Consider the following 23103-nt stretch of genomic DNA (forward strand, 5'->3'; position numbering starts at 1 on the left):
ACAAGGAGGGAAAGGAGGTGGAGTTGCGTTGATAATAAGGGATGGGACCAGTGCAGTTGTAAGGGAGGATCTCAGATCAGAACAACAATGCATGGAATCTGTCTGAATGGAGCTAAGAAGCAGACATTGGTTGGAGTTGTTCATAGGACACCTAATAGTAATAGTAATATGGGGTACTCGGAGATCAGGAGATGAGAGAAGCAAGATGCATAGGCAATATAGCAATCATGGGTGACTCCAATGTGATATAGACTTGTTAAACCAAATAAGCACTAATGCTGTGTAAAACGAGTTTCTGCAGTGTGTTATGATGGCTTTCTAGAACAGTATGTTGTGGAACCAGTGAGAGCAGTGCTCCCAACCAGTTGTGCAGTGAAGACCCTCCCCCCTCTCAAGTGTGCCATGAAAAGAAGAATCAAAATTCATGTAATTAAGCTAAAACTAACCTTCCTCTTCAGCTCTGTGGTTGGAGCGGTCCATCTTTATACCCTTTACACTATAGATGGGCCGGACATCTAGCCATTAGCACATCATTGTAATCAAGGAGGTGATCGATCGTTAACACATCCTTATAGACAAACAGAGAGGAGCGATTTGTGGCTGCAGTAAAAAGGGTAAGGGATTAACTTTATTTTCATTACTTTTTTGCAGGGTTTCGTTTTTACGAGTTTAAGGGAAAAGCGGAAGTAGGCCGGGTGACCTAGGAAAAAAAAGGAAAAAAAATGTTTTATAAGCGCGCGGGAGGTTTAAAAAGCAGGCCACATTATCCAGCGGGCAGCGTGGTTAGCGGGCAGCGGAGTGAGCAGGTAGCAGAGTGAGGGCTGAAGGGCTTTGGCTCAGCAGGCTTAGGAGGAAACGTGCGAGGGAGGGTAGGTTTCGTTTTTAGTTGTTTCACCTTTTAAATCTTCAGTTCTTTCCCTGTGGAATCTGAGGAAAAGGGGGCATTATGAATGTGAAGCCAGTTTGCTGTTCTCAGTGCCGGATGTGGGAGGTCGTGGAGTCTCCTAGCCTCCCAGAAGTGCATATCTGCGCTGGGTGCGTCGAGCTGCGGCTCCTAAGGGACCGAGTTAGGGAACTGGAGCTGCAGCTCGAGGACATTTGCCTGGTCAGGGAAAACGAGGAGGTGATAGATAGGAGTTATGGGCAGGTGGTCACACCGGGGCCACAAGGAGCAGGCAAGTGGGTCACAGTCAGGAAAGGGAAATGTCAGGTGGTAGAGAATACCCCAGTGGTTGTGCCCCTTAAAAATAAGTACTCTTGTTTGAGCATAACTATAGGGTTCGTGGCATAACTATAGGGTTCGTGGTGGGAGATACAGGAAGGATATCAGAGGTAGGTTCGTTACGCAGAGAGTGGTTGGGGTGTGGAATGGACTGCCTGCAGTGATAGTGGAGTCAGACACTTTAGGAACATTTAAGCAGTTATTGGATAGGCACATGGAGCACAGCAGGATGATAGGGAGTGGGATAGCTTGATCTTGGTTTCAGATAAAGCTCGGCACAACATCGTGGGCCGAAGGGCCTGTTCTGTGCTGTACTGTTCTATGTCATTTGCAAGACCCAGCTGGGAAAGAGCCACACCTGCATGGTTTAGCTGTTTTATATTGGTCAGGCCCATGTGCATGACCAATGGGACTGAGAGTTGAAGACAAATGTCCCATGTGCCTGCACAAAAATTCAAAAAGGGTGCAAAAACCCTGGGAGAATCGAGAGAGACAGGAAGAGATTTTTAAAAAACACAGGAGAACAAGTAGTTAAAAATGAGGTTCCCAGTAAGGGTAGAGAAAATAGGAGGTGTCTCAATTGAAGCATAAAAGGTTGGGAACCACTTAACTAGAGGACAGGCTATTCTAAATCTTGTATTATGTAATGAAAAAGAGCTAATTAATAATAGTGTTGTAAAAGAACCTTTATGGATAACTGACCACAATATGATAGAATTTTATATGATGTTTGAAAGTGAAGTTCAATCTGAAGCCAGGGTGTTAAAGTTGAATGAAGGAAATTATGAAGGCATGAGGGACAAATCGGCTGAAGTGATCCGAGAAAATATTAAAAAGGTATGATTGTGCATCTGCACAATGGATATTACACAGCTTACAACACCTATACATCCCTTCAAGGTGTAACCTCCCCCCTATACCCAAAAAAGGTAATCAACTGAAATCAAAACAAAGCAAGTTAAAGATTGTACACTGTTAAAGGAAAAGGCTTATACCAGAAATAGTAAACCTGACTATTAAGTTTTATAGAATACAGCAAATGCTAAGAAACTGTTGGAAGGGAGAAGACAATATGAATGCAGTCTAGCAAAGACCAAAGACTGACTGCAAAAGCATCTATAGGTATATAAAAAGGAAGTGTTTTGCTAAGACAAATGTGGATCCATTACAAGTCAAGAAAATTCATAATGGGGAATAGAGAAATGCAAGTTAAATGATTACTTTGTGTTTGCTTTCACCCAGGAAGATACAGGATATCTCCCAGATGTAGATACAGGATATCTCCCAGATGTAGATCCAAGGGACCAGGGAGAATGAGTTGAAGGAAATTAGTATAAGGCGGCCGTATTAGAGAAATTAATGGGATTGAAAACTAACTCCCCGGGACTAATAATGCAAGCTAGCGTGTTGAAAGAGATTGCTAGAGATAGTGAATGCATTGGTGATCATCTTCCAAAAATCCATGGATTCTAGAATGGTTCCTGATGATTGGAAGTTAGCAAATCTCACCCCACAATTTAAGGGAGGGAGATAAACTACATGCATTCTAGCTATACATTAGTAGGGAAAATGCTAGAATCTATTATAAAGGATGTGATAACACTTGGATAATCATGATCTGATTGGGCATAGTCGCACAGCTCTGTGAATGGGAAATCATATTTGATGAACTTTTTTTTTTGAGCATGTTGCTAACAAAATAGATGTGTCAAGTCATAGTATATTTGGATTTTCAGAAGGCTTTTGAAAAAAAATTCCCCCAAAGGAGGTTGATTAGCAAAATAAAAGCACAATAGGAGAAAATGTACTGATATAGATGCAGGATTGGCTAACAGGCAGAAGAGTGTCAGAGTAAATGGGCATTTTTGTGTTTGCTGGCTTTGGCTAGTACTGCAAGGATTTGTACCTGGGCCCCAGCTGCTTACAATGATTTGGATGTGGGGACCAAATGTAACACTTGCAGGTTTGTGTATAATACAAAGCTAGGCAGGAGTGCACATTGCGAAATGGCTACAGAACAATTTGGACAGACTTAGTGAGAGGGCAAGGATATGGCAGAAAATACGAGGTAAGCCACTTTGGTATAAGGAACAGATGTGCAAAGTATTTCCTTAATGGTAAGAAATTTGTAAGTGTAGATGTACAAAGGGAGCTGGGTGTCCTGTACACAGGTCACTGAAGGCTAACATATAGGTACAGCAAGCCATTTGAAGATGAATGGAACGTTAGCCTTTACTGCGAAGATTTGAGTACAGGAGTAGTGAAGTCTTGCTTCAATTGTACAGAAGCTTAGTTAGACCACACCTGGATAGTGCATGCAGTTTTGGGCCCCCCACCTCAAAGGATATTATTGCTATGCTTAGAAAGGATATTAATGCCATAGAGTGCAACAAAGGTTCACCAGATAAAAGCAGATTGCTGGAATCCGAAGCAAACAGAAAATGCTGGAAAAATCTTAATCTGGAGAGAGCAGATGCAGTCAGAGCTGCTGAGATTTTTTAGCATTTTCTGTTTTTGTTAAAGGTTCACCAGACTTGTTCCAGGAATGGCAGTATTGTCGAAATGGCAAACTTTAGTCTCTAGAAGTGAGGGGTTACCTTGTTGAAACCTGTAAAATACTTAAACGGAATAGACAGGGTAGATGCACGTTGTGTTTTCCTTGGTTGGGGTATCAGAACCAGATTTTTTTTCAATTCCTTGTCGACAGGTGAGCATTATTGATGAAGCCAGCGTTCATTGCTCATCACAAATCGCCTGAAAAGCTGGATCATCTTGCACTATCTCGAATTGTTTCCTAGGCTGTCAAAGGGTAGTTAATCATGTTGCTGTGGGGTTGGAGCCACGTATAACCAATGCTGGGCAAGTGCGTGAGGCTTCCTTCCGTAATACATGTTAATTAAATTGATCTTTACAACAACCCAACCAACAAATATCAGCACTTTAAATTTCCAGACATTTGAAAACTAAATTGAAATTAAACTTCCATGGTAGAGTTCACATTCTTTAGCTCATTTGTCAGAGCTTCTGGTTTACTACTCTAATTGCATAGAAAAGGTCAGTCAGATCGGTTTACTGGCAAGACGGCAACAGGCTCAATGCAGGACCATTTCTCAAACAAGTTGCTTTATTCAAGCTTGCACGCAGGGGAGAAGCACTCAAGACTGCTCTCAAGGTACATGAGTTGGTGAGCTACATTTATGTTTACAACATACTCATCCTCCCAACTGCTTACATAACCAGTCTTCCTAATTCTTACCACTGCCCAGGCTGACCCTTTACATGATTATCCATTCGTGACTACAATACTCCCACATTATTCTTCTTTTTGGTATCTTTTGCCGATGATAGGATTGTCAAATCTTGACTACTGGTCTTTCCCCTAACATAATTATGTCTCCTAATACAATTAGAAGTCAAGTCTCACCCTTAACCCATAGTCTTTTATGTCGCCTAACACAGCCAATATAATACCATATTATAAACGCAATTAAGATGATTTCTGGAACAATATCACAGTAATAAAGCAGAACCACAACTGGATTCACATGAAAACTCTGCATTATGGGATCAATATTAGATAGGTTTCCATAGAAGTTATTAGAAACATAGCATGAACCCCCCCCCCCCCAAACAGTATCAGCATTTGCCCACCATAGACACAAGTAGTCCTAATCACATTGATGCTTAGTGTTTAATCTCTATTCCCTTTTCCTTCATCCACCTATCTACTCCAGAATATTTAGTTTCAGCCTCACAAACTCCAGGGCATTCACAGAAATCATTTACACCTCCTCACGATCCATTTTGTTTCCATGTTTATTCCTTTCCTTAAATCATCCTCATTATTATCACTTCTGCCACCCACCCTCATTTTTGTTTAAGTATTTATTTTAACAAAGCCATTAACAATTTCAAAAACAAAAATGGTCCCGTTTAGCCAAGTATTGTTAGCAGCTCTGGATTGCTTCAGCAAGGAGATATTAGTCTGGGAGGGATCGGTGTATATTTATTAAATTGCAAATGTCAAGTGGATTTCATAACAATAAAGTACAAATTAAGAGAAAGATGTTTAATTTGTTATACTTTTATTTACAAGAACATCTCACTGGAAGGATTGACAGCACAAACTCATGAGGATTTAAGCTGCTCAGCAGATAATGCATGACAGTTGAGATAGAATTCCATCTGGAAAGCAAAAGCATCAGTTTAGAAGCAGGAATAAATACAGGTCTATAAACACACGAACAAACCTAACCACAATGTCCAAAGTAAAAAACAGAAAATGTTGAAAACACTCAAGCAGATCTGCAACATCTATGGAGAAACAAAAAGTTGACAGTTCAGGTTTATGACCTTTCATTGCTAATATTAAGGTTTGAAAGGCTTAAGTGAAAGACTTCACTTCTCATACTGAATCCCTGTTTTGAGACGTTTGCCACTTTATTACATATGATGCTATTACCACTACCAAGCTGAATTCCTGTTCCCTAATGCCAGAACACAATCCTCGCTCTGAACCAAAAGCCACAAATTTCCAAGATACCCAAAAAGTGCATGATACATTAGAAGAAAAAAAGGAGTTAGTGCTCATACAATTTTTAAAAAAAATAGCTACTCTAATTATTACTGGAACAGTACATCAATTTTTCACATTTGTTCAACCTCTCCCAGGAAGGTTTTGGCAGACTCAATTTCATTAGAATGCTCTTAAACTTCTGACATTTAGCATATATACGTAATCAAACTCATGACTAAATCGCCTAATTTCATGGCATTGTACAAATTACATTACATTTCTATCTGCTGTGGCAAATAAAGTTACTCCACACAATATAGAAAATACATTAAATGCCAACCCTGTTCTCAAAATTTTAGAGCTCAGATTTAGATTTTAATAGGGTTTCGTTTTCTACTCTTGCACAATGATTAGTTTCCATTTGCAAAGCATAATTCACACCTGTGAATATTTCAATTTCTAATAAACCTTTCCTTTTAGTACATTAGTTGGCTCACATTTGACAAAGTGCTCAGAAAAACTAACCACTCATCTTTCAGATGAAAAAAGTTAATTTGTGAGTAATTCTATTCCAGGATGTTATCTGGGCGAGCGATTTCTGCACTGCTAATCACATTTGAACCAAACTGAAAACTTGCATAAAAACAAGTTACTGCGGATGCTGGAAACCAAAAGAGAAAATGTTGGAAAATCTCAGCAGGTCTGGCAGCATCTGTAAGGAGAGAAAAGATCTGACATCGAGTCCAGATGACCCTTTGGCAAAGCTACAAGGCATAGAAAGTGGGAGATATTTGTGCTGCAGGATGAGGGAAAGAAAGAGGACTCATAGCCACAAAAACAAGGGGAAAGGCTGCTAATGGCAGTCCATAGAGAATAGAAGGTGTGAAAGGGCAAACGGCAGAAAAGCTGAAATCAGAAGGTAAGGTGTGACAGATGAAGATGTGGGAGAGGGGGAGATGGGTGGAGGGGGTAAAGTAAGGGGAAGAACGGAGGAGGGTGGAAAGAAAAAAATAAAGACAATAAAGAAATAAAAGGCAGAGAACAGTTAAAAATAAAAACAAAGGCGTCAAGGTGGGGTAGAGTTGTTGTATTCGATGTTGAGACCGGAAGGCTGTAAGGTGCCTAGCCGGAAGAGGAGATGCCAATCCTCCAGTTTGCGTTGAGCTTCACTGGAACATTGCAGCAGTGTTGAGATGCCGGCGTTGGACTGGGGTAAACACAGTAAGAAGTCTAACAACACCAGGTTAAAGTCCAACAGGTTTATTTGGTAGCAAATGCCACTAGCTTTCGGAGTACTTGCTGCCCCTTCATCAGGTGGAGTGGGAGATCTGCTCACAAACAGGGCACAGAGACAAACTCAATTAAACCTGTTGGACTTTAACTTGGCGTTGTTAGACTTCTTACATTGCAGCAGGCCAAGGACAGACATGCGGGCATGGGAGCAGGAGCGGGAGATAAAATGGCAAGCAAGGAGGTCAGGATCCTGATTGCAGAGCACCTTTGGTCTGAGCACAAAGTGATCAGCCAGTCTACATTTGGTCTCTGATTATAGAGACCACTTTGGGAGCAGTGAACGGAATAGATCAACTTGATAGAGGTGCAAGTGAAATGCTGCTTAACTTGGAATATTTCGGGCCTTGGATGTAAACATGGACGAGGTAAAGGGACAATGTTACACCTTCTGCGATTGCATGGGAAGGTGCCATGGGTGATGGGAGAGGCATTGTGGAGTTGACTAGGTTATCCCAGAGGAACAGTCTCTACGGAATGCTGACAGAGGGAGTGACGGGAAGATGTATTTGGTGGTGGCATCACATTGAAGTTGGCGAAAATGGTGGAGAATTATGCTTTGCATGTGAAGGGGTGAAATGTGAGAACAAGGGGGACTCGCCTTGTTCTGGGAGGGAGAGGAGGGGGTGAGGGTTGTGGCATGGGAGATGGACTGCACGCTGTTGATACAAAACTTGCATTGTGTATCTATAAGTAATCACCAATCTTGATCACAATTTTATTCAGCCAAGGTCCAAACTGACCCATCTCATAACATGGTTAATCATATAACTACATAATGCCAATTAATACTTGAAAATTGACACTCATTATTCGGCTAAATAATTTATTGGCTCTGGTACATCAGAAAGCGTTTACAGTGTCACAGAATCACTCATTTGCATAAATTCACATCATATGTACCAGATACACCAATGAGAAATTATTCTTTTGAGTTAATTCATTCTCAGTACGACAATTTTAGACAATATGCCACTTACTGAATAATGTAGTCTCACTTCTTGAGCATTTGGTGCCAGACTAACAGGAATGGAGCAGAAAAGCCAGAGCCAAAGAATACTGCCATCATTGCCAACAGTCGCCACTTGTTCTCCACCGAAAACGGCAAGTTCTGGGAAAGTAAAAAAAAGCCAAGTATTTTAAATTACAGGTCAAGTAAAGAAAGAAAAAATTATTGTAGATTTAGTGTTGGCACATCAGCAAGCGTTTACAGTTTCACAGTATCACTCACTTAAAGAATTCACATCATATGTACCAGATACACCTGGAAAAATGTTACAAAGCCATCACACACTGGGAAGCAGTTTCAGTATAAAACTCAAGTGTTTTGCTCTGCTATTGATAGCCATTACAGAATTTAACCTGCACTTCAACATAAGATTTTCATGAAAGAAACATGTTTGACCTCAAAGCTAGCATAAATCAAAGTTGCTATAGTAATGCAATTTAAAATGGAAGTATCTGCTATCTTTCCATCCAAGACCTTTTCAAATAACATTTATAAATGTTGGACACCACCATTACAATAATTATCAGACTGGTTCTTAGTCTGTGGCAGAGAGATGAAGCTTGCCACTAACCTCCAAGACAGCTGATCAAAGATTTAGAGATATCGACAGTGCAGATTTCACCTTTCCTGGTGTTAATTTGAATCTTGCATCAAATCAAGGGGATTGCCAAGTGTCAGCAAGTGGTCAAGCAGGGTAAGCAGCCAATTGCGCTGACGAATTCTCAAACAGTAAATCTAGTAAACCGCACTGTTTATCCGCTTAATGAATTTTACATAGAGAAAAATAAAGATTGCAATACAAATTAAAAACTGAACAATCATAAAAGGCTAAAATTCTTTAAGAGCTCCCACAGTCTAAAGATGTGAGTTAGCTTAATTGGCCATGCTAAAATTTCCCTTTAGTGTCAGTGGGTCTAGCAGGGTAGATGCATGGGGTTGTCAGCACAGGTTCCATGGGCCAAATGACCTCTTTCTGTACTATAGAAATTCTATGATTCTCTGGAATCATATCAGAAAAAAGTTTGATATCCAACAAATACAGAATTACCTTTTTAGGGACAAATAGGCTCTTCAGGCATATTTGATTTTGTACACCATTAAAAGCCCAGTTACATCTCATTAACAAGGCACAACGTAAGGGCTTCTAACAATGATATTAAAATATAAAAAGGGAAGTTCTTGTCCAGCAATTTCTCACTGATTGCCATCTGTCACGTCACAGCACACCCAGTGGAAGAATGAGGAAAGTGACAGCAACTTTTGGATTTACACGCTTTAATTGCAGACACAAAGTTGCTGTTAACTATACAGTTGTAATGGTGGCAAACAATGAGTTTCACCATCAATAAGCTGAGTCATCTACTGATGAATTTTCAAATGATTGTCATTTTAAATTCCTAGGTCACTGGTTACTAGTTAATCTTTCACACATCTTGGATGCATTTACTCATTTCAGCACAGTTGTAACCACCAAGACTACTCAAACGAGACCTTTGACTCAGACATCAAGTTGGCCTTCAGCCATTGAAAAATGATTTTGCAAAAGGCAGACTTATTCACAGGATTGGGGAAAGAGAAAATGCACAATTTTAAAATATTAGAAAAAGTTACATTACCCATAGCTACTTTCATGTTCTTGAAGTGTCAAAAAGCATTTTTACAGCCCATTGACTACTTAACAGCAGTCACTTATGCAGGCAAGCTCAGCAGCAAATTTTCAGAGCAGTATGGGAAAACAAAACACAAAGGACTGGGGATACCAGAAATCTGAAATAAAAACAAAAATGCTGGAAAAACCGTGGTGTGACAGCATCTGCGGAGGGAGAATTAGAACTCTTTCAGGAGAAAAAAATCTGATGCGAAGAGCAGTGGTGAGGGTTCAAACCATCTTTTCCAATATGCAACTCGCAAATCTCCATTTCAACAATACTTCACTAAAACGCAAAACTCTTTGGAACACCCACATGGGCAAGAAAGTAATTTGAACCCATACTCTAGATGATTAAGTCACCCAAGGCCCAGGCTAACACACTGGGGACATGGGTTCAAATTCCACTATAGCAGCTGGTGGTTCTTAAATTTAATTGTTAAAATTTTGAATTGAAAGCTAGTCTCAGCAATGGTGACCACAAAACCATCACTGACAGTTATTAAAACCTATCTGGCTCCGATTTCCTATGCAGGAGGAAATCTGCCTGCCATAACCAGCTTGGCCTACGTGAATCCAAATCCGGAGGAATGTGGACGACTGTTAGCTGTCCTTTGCAGCGTCCCAACAAGCCTGTTAGTTCAAGGGCAATTAGGGTGCACAATAAACGTGGGCCTTGCCAGTAAAGCCAGCATCCCATAAAATAATTTTTAAAATATATAGAAAAGCAAAGAGTGAGGCTAACTGGAGTTCCCATGTGAGGTTTGGAGTTGAGTGTAAGCTGAAGTGAAGAATGAAATAACAATCAAATTTGGAAGGCAACACATTCATGTTAGCTAAGGGCGGTTAAAGAGGGCGAGTTAGGGGTAAATGGGGGCACAATTTGGGTCACAGACTGGGGGGAATGGGGTGGGTGAGGAGATGATACTAAATCCAGAAATTACTGACATTGAGAGAGCTGCTAACGGTGACATTGAGGCCTCTTCCGCAGTGGGGAAGATAATGGCGGCGGCCAGCTTCTCTTCCGGCTCCGAAACACCGGCTAACGGCCCCCTTCATCCCCTAATGAAGTGAAACGCTCTTCGGTATAAAAACTGGGAACCGGCCGGGGGCAGGCCGCTCCCTCTCTCCCAGCCTGGGCTTCTCTAACTCTGGGGATGGTCTTTCCCCTCATACAGCCCGGGCTCTCCTGCCGGCCTCCTCCTCCCGGGTTTAAATAACCACAACAGGCCCCGAGCCGGCCTCTGCTAACAGCGGCACGGCAATCCCCTGATCGTGGATCGTCCCATACCTTTCCTGGGCCTTCCTCATAGTGCGACCGGCGGATCAGCGAGGTGCTGAAGTTACGGACCGTGCGTGCCCACAACATGGCTCCCGATTACAATCACTGGAAGCTTCTTCCCCGCTCAACCGGAAGTGAGAGCCGCTAGGCACTGTGGGAAATGGCGGCTGAAGAAGGCGGACGGGACTACAAATACCAGAAGGCACTGCGCTTATTACGCATGCGCACACATAGTTGGCAAACTTGACTGATCAGGTGGGGATGGGTTGACTTCCTTGTTCTAAATTAAGCTATCACTGATTTAAAGAGTTGCTTGGAAAAGTTTTAATTATAAATTAAGCAGTAGATTTGACCAATGGTCAGTACTGGTGTCCAGGCTTTGCAGTAGCCTTCTCATAACTTTGAATACTGTGGTGAACCATCGTTGGTTCACCACTGGGGTTTGTTACCATGTCACTGTTGGGCTAGGGTGTTATTACTGTGGGGGTTGTACTATGTTGTTGGGTTAGGGTGTTTACCTGTTATAAGTGTTACCATGGCACATTCCAGTGGGGTCCCGCCTCCGGTGGCAGGGTATAAGACCCCCTGCTCCGGCAGGACCCCTTCAGTCTGAACTGGTGTATTCGTGTTAGTAGTTTCATTGTTACTGTATTAAAGCCTTCAATACTAAAGCCTTGATTCCATGTGCTCATTGACGCGCATCAATTTAATACAGTAAACAGAGAGTATGGAACAGATCCTAAAACCGGATCGTCTGACACTGGACCCACGTGCGGTCGGTGCAGCTAACACATTCGACCATTGGTGGAAGTGCTTTGAGGACTACCTGGCAGACTCGGTAGCTATCACTACGGACAGTGATAGACTCCAGGTCCTCCACGCGAGGGTAAGCGACACGATTTACCTAGCCATTCGTGCAGCTCCCACTTACCAGGGTGCCGTCGAGCTCCTAAAGAATAGGTACATTACGCCACCCAACGAGATACATGCTCGTTACCTCCTCGCTACACGACGTCGGCAGTCGGGCGAAACCATAGAGGATTATGCCAATGAGCTCCTGCAGCTTGCCAGGGGTTGCGACTGTAAGGACGTCTCCGCCGAGCAGTACATGTACGACCTCGCCCGAGACGCGTTCGTAGCAGGGGTAGGGTCCTCGTACATCAGGCTTAAATTACTAGAAAAGGGGAAACTCAACTTGACCCAGGCAATGGGGATGGCCGCGAGGTTGGAGGCGGCGTCGAAGAGCTTGGCGCTGTACCCCGAGGACCACGTGCAGTCAACGTGGTTGGAGCAAGCTCTGCTCCCTCCTCGCCCCGCGAACCCGCGCTCCCAGATCGATTCGACGACGGCGGCAGCTCCAGGTGGCCAGCGATGCTATTTTTGCGGTGGGGCCAAGCATCCACGGCAACAGTGTCCGGCAAGAACGGCAATCTGCAGCCAGTGCGGTAAAAAAGGCCACTACGGCAAAGTCTGCAGGTCCAAACCTAAAAACGGCAGTGCAGTTTGTAACCCTCCAGAACGGAGACCATCTCTTTCGGCGTCGCAGTACCCACGAGGTCCGACCACGTGCGATCTCAGGACGGCGCCATCGTGGCAAACAGAGGAGGAGGAAGACCACCAGGAGTCGCTGCGCTTGGCGCCCTCGCCCACGTGCGATTCATGGGGGCGGCCATCATGGTCCACGACGACTAGGAGCGACCAGCAGGGGTCCTCAGCATCCACATCGGCAGCATGCAGTGACGCCCAGGGGCCAACGGTGGCGTCGATCTCTCTGGATCAGACCAGGCATTACAGACTGGAACATTCTATGATGGAGGTAAAGGTTAGTGGCAGAACTGTGAATTGTCTGTTTGACAGTGGGAGCACCGAAAGTTTCATACACCCTGAAACTGCTAAAAGGTGTGGACTCCGGGTTCTCCCTGCCAAACAGACAATTTCCATGGCATCACAGTCCCGGTCTGTACCGATCCAAGGACGATGTATGGTAACTCTTGAGGTACAGGGCACAGTTTACGAGCAATACAGGCTCCTTGTGCTACCTCACCTTTGCGCGCCAATTATCCTCGGACTAAACTTTATGGTCCACATGAAGAGTGTGATCCTACAGTACGGTGGGCCACTCCCTTCACTGGCAGTAGGGAACCAGCCGCAGCCTCCAAATTGCCCAAAGCGCCCCGCGTGCAATCTATCCATCCTGAAGATCACGACACCATCCCTTTTTAAAAATCTGGTACCTGGCTGCAAGCCCATCGCTACTAAAAGTAGGCGTTACAGCGCTGAGGACCGGATCTTTATTAGATCTGAGGTTCAGTGGCTCCTCAAGGAAGGGATCATACAGGCCAGTGCTAGTCCGTGGAGAGCGCAGGTCGTGGTAGTCAAAAGCGGGAACAAACCTCGGATGGTCATCGACTATAGTCAGACCATTAATAGATACACGCAGCTGGATGCGTATCCTCTCCCGCGCATTTCTGATATGGTCAATCAGATTGCGCAGTACCGAGTGTTTTCTACCATAGACCTTAAGTCCGCCTACCATCAACTCCCCATCCGCCCAGAGGACCGACAATATACGGCCTTTGAGGCGGATGGTCGTCTATACCAATTCCTCAGGGTTCCATTTGGTGTCACCAATGGGGTCTCGGTCTTCCAGCGTGCTATGGACCGAATGGTGGACCAGAATGGGTTGCGGGCTACCTTCCCGTACCTGGATAACGTCACCATCTGCGGCCATGACCAGCAGGACCACGACACGAATCTCCAACACTTTCTGCGCACTGCATCTCGCCTGAATCTGACCTATAACAGGGAGAAGTGCGTATTCCGTACGCGTAAGTTAGCCATCCTCGGATACGTGGTGGAAAACGGGGTCATTGGCCCTGATCCAGACCGTATGCGCCCACTCACTGAACTTCCCTTGCCCGCTAGCACGAAAGCACTGAGGAGATGCCTCGGGTTCTTTTCGTATTATGCACAGTGGGTCCCCAACTACGCGGACAAAGCTCGTCCGCTCATTAAGTCCACGACCTTCCCACTTACGCCGGAGGCCCAATTGGCCTTCAAGGTTTTGAAAAGCGACATCTCGAAAGCCACGATGCACGCGGTGGATGAATCCATCCCTTTCCAGGTGGAGAGTGATGCATCTGACTTCGCCCTAGCCGCCACACTAAACCAGGCAGGCAGGCCCGTCGCGTTTTTTTCCCGCACCCTTCAAGGCCCAGAGATTCGGCACTCAGCGGTGGAAAAGGAGGCTCAGGCCATTGTGGAGGCAGTCAGACACTGGCGCCATTACCTGGCAGGTAAGCGGTTCACCCTGATCACGGATCAACGATCCGTGGCGTTTATGTTCAGTAACACGCAGAGGGGCAAGATCAAGAACGATAAGATCTTGCGGTGGAGAATTGAGCTCTCCACCTATAATTACGATATTATGTATCGTCCAGGGAAGCTCAATGAGCCCTCGGATGCCCTCTCGCGCGGAACATGCGCCATCATGCAGGAGGACCGCTTGAAGGCTCTCCACAATGATCTGTGTCATCCTGGAGTCACCAGACTCTACCACTTCATCAAAGCCCGCAACCTGCCCTACTCGGTGGAGGATGTCAGGTCAGTAACTAGAAGCTGTCGGATTTGCGCAGAATGCAAACCACACTTTTATCGACCAGACCGGGCACATTTGGTCAAGGCCACTCGCCCTTTTGAGAGGCTGAGTGTGGATTTTAAGGGCCCCCTTCCCTCAACGGACCGGAATGTCTATTTTCTCAATATAATAGACGAATATTCCCGGTTTCCGTTTGTTTTCCCCTGTGCGGACACGTCAACTGCCACCGTCATCAAGGTTTTCAGTGAACTTTTTACCCTGTTCGGGTACCCCTGCTACATTCATAGCGACAGGGGCTCGTCGTTCATGAGCAACGACTTGAGGCAATTCCTGCTCTCATTCGGGATTGCCTCTAGTAGAACCACGAGCTACAACCCTAGGGGTAACGGACAGGTGGAAAGGGAGAATGCTACAGTCTGGAAGGCTGTCCTACTGGCACTGAAATCCAGGGGCCTTCCAGTCTCCCGTTGGCAGGAGGTCCTTCCAAATGCGCTCCATGCTATCCGCTCCCTCCTGTGTACGGCAACCAATGCTACTCCCCACGAGAGGATGTTCTCATTCCCTCGGAAGTCGTCCTCGGGGACCTCATTGCCAGCCTGGTTGACGTACCCAGGACCCGTCCTTCTGCGGCGCCATGTGAGGGCTCGCAAGTCCGACCCCTTGGTCGAACCGGTCCAACTCCTCCACGCCAACCCTCAGTATGCCTATGTGGCATATCCTGACGGGCGAGAGGACACTGTCTCCATTAGAGACCTGGCGCCCGCAGGGGACGTAGCAACCCCTGTCGCTCCTATTCCCCCAGTCACAAATCCACTACTCCTCATTACTTCCCCAGACGTGGCGCGGTCAGCACCGGGACCAGTGCATAACACTTTTACTCCCATGTACAGCTTGCCTGAGACTCGGAGATCGGCGCCACCATCATCACCACCACCACCACTACCACCAAACGTTCCAGGATCCCCTGCACCATCGCCTCACCAGGGCCGGCCGGCCCGGGAGTCCTTGAGGGGACAGCCACACGTTACTTGGAGAGAGCCACTACAAGCACCTGCTCCGTTTTCGCAACCGGTGTTGAAGAGATCGGCACCTGCTCCGGTTTCGCAACCGGTGTTGAGGAGATCGCAGCGTCGGTGCGGTCCTCCAGACCGTCTGGACTTGTGAATCCTGTGATTTTTTTTTTTTGTTATTGTCTGTTTTCGTCCACCCTGCCACCTTTTGTTCCTAAAGGAGGGGTGAATGTGGTGAACCATCGTTGGTTCACCACTGGGGTTTGTTACCATGTCACTGTTGGGCTAGGGTGTTATTACTGTGGGGGTTGTACTATGTTGTTGGGTTAGGGTGTTTACCTGTTATAAGTGTTACCATGGCACATTCCAGTGGGGTCCCGCCTCCGGTGGCGAGGTATAAGACCCCCTGCTCCGGCAGGACCCCTTCAGTCTGAACTGGTGTATTCGTGTTAGTAGTTTCATTGTTACTGTATTAAAGCCTTCAATACTAAAGCCTTGATTCCATGTGCTCATTGACGCGCATCAAATACCCTATTCCTTTCTTCCTCATGTACTTGCCTAGTCTCCCATTAGATGCATCAAGAAGCTGAGCAATAAATAGTGAAAATTGATGTCAATATGTATTGTACCTGTGGTTATGTTACAAATGGTGTGGTGATGCCGGTGTTGGACTGGGGTAAACACAGTAACAAGTTCCATCCCACCATCAGACTCACCATAGACTACTCTCCAGAATCGGTTGCATTCATGGACACACGCATCTCCATTAAGGATGGTCACCTCAGCACCTCACTGTACCGCAAGCCCACGGATAACCTCACGATGCTCCACTTCTCCAGCTTCCACCCTAAACACGTTAAAGAAGCCATCCCCTACGGACAAGCCCTCCATATACACAGGATCTGCTCGGATGAGGAGGATCGCAACAGACACCTCCAGACGCTGAAAGATGCCCTCATAAGAACAGGATATGGCGCTTGACTCATCGATCGACAGTTCCAATGCGCCACAGTGAAAAACCGCACCGACCTCCTCAGAAGACAAACACAGGACATGGTGGACAGAGTACCCTTTGTCGTCCAGCACTTCCTCGGAGCGGAGAAGCTATGACATTTCCTCCGGAGCCTTCAACATGTCATCGATGAAGACGAACATCTTGCCAAGGCCATCCCCACACCCTCACTTCTTGCCTTCAAACAGCCGCACAACCTCAAACAGACCATTGTCCGCAGCAAACTACCCAGCCTTCAGGAGAACAGTGACCACGACACCACACAACCCTGCCACAGCAACCTCTGCAAGACGTGCCGGATCATCGACATGGATGCCATCATCTCACGTGAGAACACCATCCACCAGGTACACGGTACATACACTTGCAACTCGGCCAACCTTGTCTACCTGATACGCTGCAGGAAAGGATGTCCCGAGGCATGGTACATTGGGGAAACCATGCAGACGCTCCGACAACGGATGAACGAACACCACTCGACAATCACCAGGCAAGACTGTTCTCTTCCTGTTGGGGAGCACTTCAGCGGTCACGGGCATTCAGCCTCTGGTCTTAGGATAAGCGTTCTCCAAGGCGGCCTTCACGACACACGACAGCGCAGAGTCACTGAGCAGAAACCGATAGCCAGGTTCTGCACACATGAGGACGGCCTCAACCAGGATCTTGGGTTCATGTCACACTATCTGTAACCCCCACAACTTGCCTAGACTTGCAAAATCTCACTAGCTGTCCTGTCTGGAGACAATACACATCTCTTTAACCTGTGCTTAATGCTCTCTCCACTCACATTGTCTGTACCTTTAAGACTTTATTAGCTGTATTAGCATTGATTAGCATTCCAATCATTCATAGAAATCCTACAGTGCAGAAGGAGGCCATTCGGCCCATCGAGTCTGCACCGACCACAATCCCACCCAGGCCCTACCCCCAAATATTTACCCGCTAATCCCTCTAACCTATGCATCCCAGGACTTTAAGGGACAATTTTTAACCTGGCCAATCAACCTAACCCACACATCTTTGGACTGTGGGAGGAAACCGGAGCACCCGGAGGAAACCCACGCAGACACGAGGAGAATGTGCAAACTCCACACAGACAGTGACCCGAGCCGGGAATCGAACCCGGGACCCTGGAGCTGTGAAGCAGCAGTGCTAACCACTGTGCTACCGTGCCGCCCACAGAATTGGGTTTGTGATTTTTGTGATTTTCACTGTTCTAGTGAATGTAGTGATAATTGTACACTGAGGTGCAAAGTCTTGTCCTAGGAGAAGATGCAAACTTCTCAACTGAAACAGAGCTAATTCTCGCCTCTGTAAATTGGGTTTGTGTCTCTGTATGCTCTGTTTGTGAGCACATCTCCCACTCCACCTGACGAAGGAGCAGCACGCTCCGAAAGCTAGTGGCATTTGCTACCAAATAAACCTGTTGGACTTTAACCTGGTGTTGTTAGACTTCTTACTGTGTTATGTTACAAAGCCATTCGGCTCTTCAGTTATTTTCATCAATTGTGTAAAGTAAAATCATTTCACAATAATTCACACTGTTCTTACTAAGCCAGCCTTTGTTGACTGATGTTGAGCCCAAAGTAAATTCTTCAGCTACAATCCTTGAATTTGAACTTGGATCCACATTTGGAGTTTAGATAGTTTAAGCTTCTGGTCTGAATTTTTTCTCCCCTGGCTAGGCCAGCACTCATTATCCATTCCTAATTGCTGTTGTGAAGCTGGTGATGAGCTGTTTCATGGGGAGCATTGATCACGATGACCCGTCTGTAGTTTTACTGATAATATCCTCACTGAATGGTTAAAGTCAGTGTGGTCCTCTGAGGCTCAGTATTTTAGAATATGCCACAATTACCCTGGGTTCCCTTCCCAAATTTATGTTTTATATAAATTTGAATAGTCTAAGCGCCTGACCCATTGATTTTGTATCCTTGTATTGGCTCTACGGTTGCTTGTGGATGTATAAGCTTCTTTATAATGTTGCTCAGCTGCAATGAAAGATGTTCTTGCCAATGTATTCAGTAGCCAGAGTCCACTAGCAGCCACTCCTTTGATCATTATTAAAGGATAGCAGAACTCTTTCCTATATTACAAATGAGCCTATGGTTCAAAAGTGCTTAATTGGTTATAAAGCACGTTTAAACATTCTGGGGTCATTAATGGCAATATATAAATTGGGAGTGATTCTTTTCTTCATAGTAGATTGTCTTAGGATAACAGGATCTTGCAAACTGCCTGAGAAGTTGGCATTTGCCTGCATTATTGTATGATAGTGGTAGCACACAAACTGAACTTCATACAAGTACCCCTTTCTAGTCACATATAGGGCACTGCTGTCCATGGGGGACAAAGAATGACACTGGTCCCATTTATTTCTGGAGTCCAGGTAACTTGCAAATCTGAAAAAGACAAGCAGCTGTTGTGTATTTGGAGACATGACACTCGGGAGCACTTTGGTAAAAACCGACAGAACTTTATTGGTGGTGTGTGTTCACTGCTTCTCTCTGTTTCCCGCACCACATTTCATCATGTCAACCACACGAACAGAGTCAAACCTCTTGAAAATACTTCCTTGCTTACATTACTACAGCAGGGCTCTACAGTGAGCCAAAAGACATTTACATAACAGCATCCATTCATCCATACTCTATGGTATCAGTAGATTTATATTAGCTACAAAACAACATCTATTACTTGCTGGATGCACTCATGGACATGGATTGATACAGTCTATGTGTCATCAGTGGCCCGTTAAAATAATTTACTGACATAGAAATGTTGTACTTTGTGATTTTCACTGTTCTAGTGAATGTAGTGATAATTGTACACTGAGGTGCAAAGTCTTGTCCTAGGAGAAGATGCAAACTTCTCAACTGAAACAGAGCTAATTCTAGCCTTGTTGTTCACCGAGATGTAAGAAAGTCCTTTGAGGATGATATACTGCACAGCTTGTTGCAGCTCTCCTCCTCCAGTGCTCTATGACCTTCAGGCATCCCATAGAATGGGATGTGAAGGTATAGGACCTATAAAATGTGAAGGTGAGAAAGTCTGTACAGAACCGGAAGAAATAGCAGAGGTGCTTAACAAATACTTTACCTCGGTATTCACGGTGGAAAAAGACTTGGATGGTTGTACTACAGGATTGCGGCGGACTGAAAAGATTGAGTTTGTGGACATTAAGAAAGAGGATGTGTTGGAAATTTTGAATAGCATCTGGATAGATAAGTCGCCGGGACTGGATGGGATGTACCCCAGGTTACTGTGGGAGGCAAGGGAAGAGATTGCAGAGCCACTGGCGATGATCTTTGCATCGTTGATGGAGACGGGAGAGGTTCCGGAGGATTGGAGGATTGCGGATGTGGTTCCTATATTCAAGAAAGGGAATAGGGATAGCCCAGGAAATTACCAACCGGTGAGTCTAACCTCAGTGGTTGGTAAGTTGATGGAGAAGATCCTGAGGGACAGGATTTATGAACATTTAGAGAGGTTTAATATGCTCAAAAGTAGTTAGCACGGCTTTGTCAAAGGCAAATCGTGCCTTACGAGCCTGGTGGAGTTCTTTGAAAATGTGACTAAACACATTGACGAAGGAAAAGTGGTAGATGTGGTTTCCATGGACTTCAGCAAGGCGTTCGATAAGGTCCCCCATGCAAGACTTCTCAAGAAAGTGAGAGGGCATGGGATCCAAGGGGCTGTTGCCTTGTGGATCCAGAACTGGCTTGCCTGCAGAAGGCAGGGAGTGGTTGTAGATGGGTCTTTTTCTGAATGGAGGTTGGTCACCAGTGGTGTGCCCCAGGGATCTGTTCTGGGACCCTTGCTGTTTGTCATCTTCATAAGTGACCTGGATGAGGAAGTGGAGGGATGGGTTGGTAAGTTTGCCGACGACACGAAGGTTGGTGGTGTTGTGGAAAGTTTGGAGGGATGTCAGAAGCTGCAGCGTGACATAGATAGAATGCAAGAGTGGGCGGAGAAGTGGCAGATGGACTTCAACCCAGATAAATGTGTAGTGGTCCAATTTTGACAGGTCAAATGGGATGAAAGAGTATAATATCAGGGGCAAGACTCTTAGTACTGTAGAGGATCAGAAGGACCTTGGGGTCCGGGTCCATAGGACTCTTAAATCAGCCTCACAGGTGGAGGAGGTGGTCAAGAAGGCGTATGGTGTGCTGGCCTTCATCAATCGAGAGATTGAGTTTAGGAGTTGGGGGATAATGATGCAGCTATATAAGACCCTTGTCAGACCCCACCTGGGGACCGGGGTTGTAGTGATTTAAAAGTTTAAGTTTAAACTGGAAGTAGACCGGGTGCGGGGTCACGTGGGCGGACATTTTGGTAGTTTTTTTATTTAATCACGCGAAGCATAAAAGGGAGGCCGCAGTATACAACGGGCAGCGTCGGGAGCAGGTGGGGAAGCAGAGTATGAACTGTAAGGGCTTTGGCTCACAGGGCTTAGGCGGAAAGGGCGAAACAGGGTAAGTTATTTTGATCCAAACCTATAAAGGAAAAGGGTAACTATGAATGATAGGCCAGTTTGTTGCTTCCGGTGTGGGATGTGGGAGTTCCTGGAAACACCTAGCCTCCCGGAGGACTACATTTGCGCCAGGTGCGTGGAACTGCAGCTCCTGAGGGACCGCGTCACGGAACTGGAGCTGCAGATTGCTGACCTTAGTCTAGTCAGGGAGAATGAGAGACTAATAGACATGAGTTATAGGCAAGTAGTTACACCGGGGCCTCAGGAGGAAGACACGTGGGTCACAGTTAGAAGGAGTAAAGGTCAGAAGGGTAACGTACCAGAGAGTACTCCAGTGGCTGTCTCTCATAGCAGGAAGGGCTCGGCTCTTAGAGAGCAATTAGTGGAGGGGTCACCTGTGGTTGTCCCCCTCCAAAACAAGTATATTGTTTTGGATAGTGTGGAGGAGGATGACTCTCCAAGGGTAAGCCACAGTGACCAGGTCACTGGCACAGAGTCAGGCTCTGTGGCCTGGAAAGGAAAGAGAGGAATTAGGAGAGCAATAGTGGTGGGGGACCCATCGGTTAGAGGCACGGACAGGCGATTCTGTGAGTGCGAATGGGACTCCAGGATGGTAGTCTGCCTACCTGGTGCTGGAGTACTGGATGTCTCTGAGCGGATAGGAGACATATTAAAAGGCGAAGATAAAGAAACGGATGTCGTTGTACACATTGGTGCAAATGACATAGATAGGAAGAGCAGGGGGATCCTACGAGAGCAATTCAGGGAGTTGGGAAATAGGCTAAAAAGTAGGGCCTCCAGGGTGGCAATATCTGGGCTGCTCCCAATGCCTCGTGCCAGTGAGGCTAGGAATAGAGAGTTAGTACAATTGAACGCTTGGCTGAAGGACTGGTCCAGGAGGGAGGGCTTCATTTTCCTGAATCATTGGCAAGTTTTCAAGAGAGGATGGCACCTGTACAAGAAGGATGGGTCACAACTAAATTGGAAGGGCACGAATATCCTGGCTGGGAGTTTTGCTAGTGCAGTTCGGGTGGGTTTAAACTAATATGGCAGGGGGGTGGGGATCAAAAAATTAGGTCTACAAGTGTAGAGGCTGGGGACGAGCTTGGGGCCAGGACAAGGCTGGCAAAGAAGAAGAGCACTCTGGGGGAGGATGACCTCACTGGGCCTGGAGGTCTGGAGTGCATCTACTTCAATGCAAGGAGCATAGCAGGTAAGACAGACGAATTTAGGGCCTTAATGCTTACGAGGAATTTGGATGTGGTTGCGGTGACAGAGACTTGGTTGAAAGAGGGACAGGACTGGCAGCTGAATATTCCGGGGTAAAAGTGTTTTAGGCGAGACAGAGGAGGGGCCAAAAGAGGTGGGGGAGTTGCAGTATTAGTTAGAGAACATATTACAGTGGTGCAGAATGAGGACAATTCAGAGGAGTCGTGCAATGAGTCACTGTGGGTGGAGCTCAGAAACAGGAAGGGCACAGTCACTATGTTGGGGGTATACTACAGGCCCCCCAACAGCCCAAGGGAAGTGGAAGAACGGATATGTCAGGAGATACTGGATAGGTGCAGAAAAAATAGGGTTGTTGTAGTGGGAGACTTCAATTTCCCTGGCATAGACTGGAAATCGCTTAGAGCTGGGACTCTGAATGGGGAGGAATTTGTAAAATGCGTACAGGAAGGTTCTTTGGAACAATATGTAGATAGCCCGACTAGAGAGGGGGCTATACTGGACCTAGTACTGGGGAATGAGCCCGGTCAGGTCTTCAAAGTTTCAGTAGGGGAACATGTGGCAAATAGTGACCACAATTCTGTTAGCTTTAGGATAGCGATGGAAAAGGATGAGTGGTGTCCCAAGGGTAAGGTGTTGGATTGGGGGAAGGCTAACTTTAGTGGGATTAGGCAGAAATTGGCAGCTGTTGATTGGGAGAGGCTGTTTGAGGGTAAATCCACATCTGGCATGTGGGAGTCTTTTAAGGAACAGTTGTTAGGGCTGCAGGACAGGCATGTGTCTGTAAAAAAAGGATAGGAAGGGTAGGATTCGAG

The 23103-nt window shown here is 45.8% G+C and overlaps 1 protein-coding gene across 1 annotated transcript; it reads right to left on the reverse strand.

Annotated features, from left to right (window-relative positions):
- Positions 1 to 5276: 5276 nt before the first annotated feature.
- On the reverse strand, positions 5277 to 11125 carry cox7c (cytochrome c oxidase subunit 7C). Its single transcript, XM_078214824.1, has 3 exons — positions 10977 to 11125; positions 8009 to 8139; positions 5277 to 5407 (listed from the first exon to the last, which is right to left on the reverse strand). Exons 1-2 carry the CDS (start codon positions 11052 to 11054, stop codon positions 8023 to 8025), a joined length of 195 nt encoding a protein of 64 aa, XP_078070950.1. The 5' UTR covers positions 11055 to 11125; the 3' UTR covers positions 5277 to 5407; positions 8009 to 8022.
- Between the last annotated feature and the right edge of the window lie 11978 nt (positions 11126 to 23103).

This window comes from Mustelus asterias, chromosome 6, assembly GCF_964213995.1.
Source record: "Mustelus asterias chromosome 6, sMusAst1.hap1.1, whole genome shotgun sequence".
NCBI classification, from domain to species: Eukaryota; Metazoa; Chordata; class Chondrichthyes; order Carcharhiniformes; family Triakidae; genus Mustelus; species Mustelus asterias.